Source organism: Vigna radiata, unplaced genomic scaffold (genome assembly GCF_000741045.1).
Source record: "Vigna radiata var. radiata cultivar VC1973A unplaced genomic scaffold, Vradiata_ver6 scaffold_73, whole genome shotgun sequence".
In the NCBI taxonomy this organism is placed as follows: Eukaryota; Viridiplantae; Streptophyta; class Magnoliopsida; order Fabales; family Fabaceae; genus Vigna; species Vigna radiata.
The window spans coordinates 332,067-335,265 of record NW_014542365.1 but is presented as its reverse complement, the minus strand read 5'-3'; the positions used below and the strand labels follow the sequence as shown (position 1 = coordinate 335,265).

Genomic DNA, 3,199 nt, shown 5'->3' with positions numbered 1-3,199 from the left:
CTCATCTCATTTAGAGCTCTGTAGAAAAAGTTATGGATAAAACATTGAGCAAAGGTCAGAGTTATCATGTTCCAGCGTGAATTTTCGTATTTACTGTAGCAGTTTCGTTTCTACTGTTTTAATTTCATTTTAATTTTTCCGCATCCACAAACAACATTTCAAAAACCCCCACTGTGTTTGATCTGAGACTCGAACCGCAAAATTGGTCCTTGAGAGACGACCTAGGAATCAATTCCTAGCACTATACTGCATTCCTAAATTGCAATCAAATTTGATTGGGCGGCTACACCCATCAGTGGGTGATGACTGCTTCCAATCCTATGCTAAGAGCACCAAAGAAGGGACCCAAGTTAACTTCAATAACTACGGAATTTCTGCCAACCCAAGTTCCGACACTTTCCAAGGCTACGCTGAAGGAGCCGAAGGGGATCAAAAAGTTGGATTCACCGGCTACGGCGTTAACACCAACTCAAAGTTTAAGGATTACGCCAAAGAAGGTGTTTCCTTCGCTTCTTACAACACCTCTTCATCTTCTTCAACTGTCGGTGGCAGTTTGGTTGAAAGGTGGGTGGAACCGGGTAAATTGTTTCGAGAGAGCATGCTGAAGGAAGGAACCGTGATAGCCATGCCAGACATAAGAGATAAAATGCCCCAAAGGTCCTTTCTGCCCCGCTCTATTCTGGTGAAATTGCCCTTCTCTTCTTCAAAGATTGAGGAGCTGAAGAGAGTGTTCAAGGTGTCTGATAACTCCTCCATGGAGAAGATGATGATGGAGTCTTTGGGTGAGTGTGAGAGAGCACCCAGCGTCGGAGAGATCAAACGTTGTGTGGGGTCTGTCGATGATATGATTTATTTTGCAACCTCTGTTTTGGGACATAATGTGGGGGTTTGGACCACTAAGAACGTAAATGGGTTCGGTAAGAATGTAATGGTGGGTCGGGTCAAAGGGATGAATGGTGGCAAGGTAACCAAATCCGTTTCCTGCCATCAAAGCTTGTTCCCTTATCTGCTTTACTACTGCCACTCTGTTCCTAAGGTTCGGGTCTACGAAGCGGATCTCTTGGATCCGGAATCCAAGGCGAAGATTAACCACGGTGTTGCTATATGTCACATGGACACCACTGCATGGAGCCCCACCCACGGTGCATTCGCGGCTCTTGGATCGGGTCCTGGTCGGATTGAAGTATGCCATTGGATCTTCGAGAATGACATGACCTGGACCGTTGCTGACTGATTGAGGAAAGTAGTGTTGGTTCGCAACGGTGGCTAATTTTAAAGTGAAAGCAAGAATTTATTTTTATCTGATTGTGAAATTAGAGACAATGCTTCTTCAATAAAAACAGTGAGTATACGACGAATGGTTAGCCAGAAACGAATATTGGTTCTTATTTATGTAATTTATCATGAGTAATGTTACATGTACAACTTTTCTTTTGCATCTGCTCAACACTACTAAAATTATATTTTTAATTTTTAATATAAAATAGCTTAAAAGAATTAAATAGAAAAGTAAATACAATAGGTTTTTTAGAGGTTGAATAGTTGTAAAAATATTAGAAGGCGTTCATTCTAACATCCCAAAATTATATAGCAAGTATATAAGCATGGCAAGTACAAATGTAATACTAGAAAACAGTCTGAATCATCAGATGATAGTGTATCAATATATATATATATATATATAGTCATCCAATAATAAAGTATTTCAAAAGCTTTACTCAATTATAAAGCCTTTCAAAATACATGGTAAAGGAAGATTAGTAGAAAACTAAGGATAAAAAAACTGCAAACTAAGAAGCTATTGAATACTACGTGTCGGTTCCTCACTCTCCAGTGCTTGCTCTAAGGGAGTATCATCTGCTGCATCTGCTCACATCCATAGCAGGATGATCATCGCAAGAGGAAAGACCAGAAACATACAAAACAAACAACATACAAGTGCAAGGGTGAGCTAGTATTCACAACAATACAAGTTTAATACATTTTTAAGAAGCATAGTATTCAAGCAACCACCATTCAAACATATATAATTCCTAATTGACCTAGACTCGTCCGGACTAGGAATGAATATTGATTTTGGGTAGGTTTTGCACTTGTGGTGGACTCTACTGCTTTGCAAAGCCATTGCCGAGGGGTTTCACCCGACCACACACAAGGCGAGTCCGTTACCGCAGAATAGACCTACAGTGGAAGCGTCTACCCTAGGACTTCCCACTACTCTCACCACCCGTGTCGATCCTCTCTATTTGAGATTGAAAGACCGTCAGAATATTAGGGATAACCTCCCTTGAAGGAGCCTCAATATTCATTCATACACTAAAGTGATCTCACCTAGAGATCTTAGAATAATTCTCAAAGTCCATAATCCATATCACCAATCTTGTTTCACTTCACCAACCTCATCCAATCAATCATACAATCTCATTCAGAAGCATAATAAACATATATAACTCATACATTACATATCTTCAAAGAAACATCATTTATTAATACCCATTTCTTTATCAACTATAATTATCTATACTTAAGTAATTCAAACAGCTTGGAGACCCTCACCAATGGATCCGAAAGGGTCAAAAACCCCCAGAACGACCTAAAGAACGTCCAAAACGGATGTCCGGAACTCCCAAAACGTCAAAAGCGTCAAAAATACACAACCTATCGCAGAAAATTCGCTGAGCGCACACCCTGTGGGGCGCTGAGCGAATTTTGTCTGCCAAAAGTCATTCGCAGAGCGCACAGAGTGCGATGTGCGACTCTGCATAATCTGCAAAGCGAATTTCTGCAGATTTTAGGAACTCACACACCCAAAATTCGTTCTAGACCTTTTTATTAACTTCTAACCTTCCNAAATTGATCTGTATGATGAATTGAACTTGTTTAGATGTTCCTAACTAATCATAAGTTGATTCCTTAACTATTATGCATGAATTTAATTCCTAAAACTTCAATTCCATGAGCTTAGATAGCAATTTCTGATTTTACCACTTACCAGTTATTTTAGACCATTTTAACTCATCCTATAAGTCATATGTGACTTGTCTAAGGGTTATAAATTGACCAAAACAGTACCTCCTACCAGATTCAAATTATAGCTACTCTAGTTCCTAATTTCAGCCTAATTTACCTAATTCACTAGTTTTCTGTTTATGGATGCAATGAATCAAATAAATCGTCTCACAAATCACAATCCAGCTTT

At 39.4% G+C, this 3,199-nt stretch overlaps 1 protein-coding gene across 1 annotated transcript in view; it reads left to right on the top strand.

Moving 5' to 3' along the window:
• Positions 1–1,417, top strand: part of LOC106779880 (polygalacturonase 1 beta-like protein 3) — a 4,019-nt gene extending 2,602 nt beyond the window's left edge. The window contains exon 3 of the mRNA XM_014668092.2: positions 297–1,417. Within this exon, the coding sequence (XP_014523578.1) occupies positions 297–1,234 (938 nt within the window). The 3' untranslated portion in view covers positions 1,235–1,417. The remainder of the gene's footprint in view (positions 1–296) is intronic.
• The last annotated feature ends 1,782 nt before the right edge of the window (positions 1,418–3,199 follow it).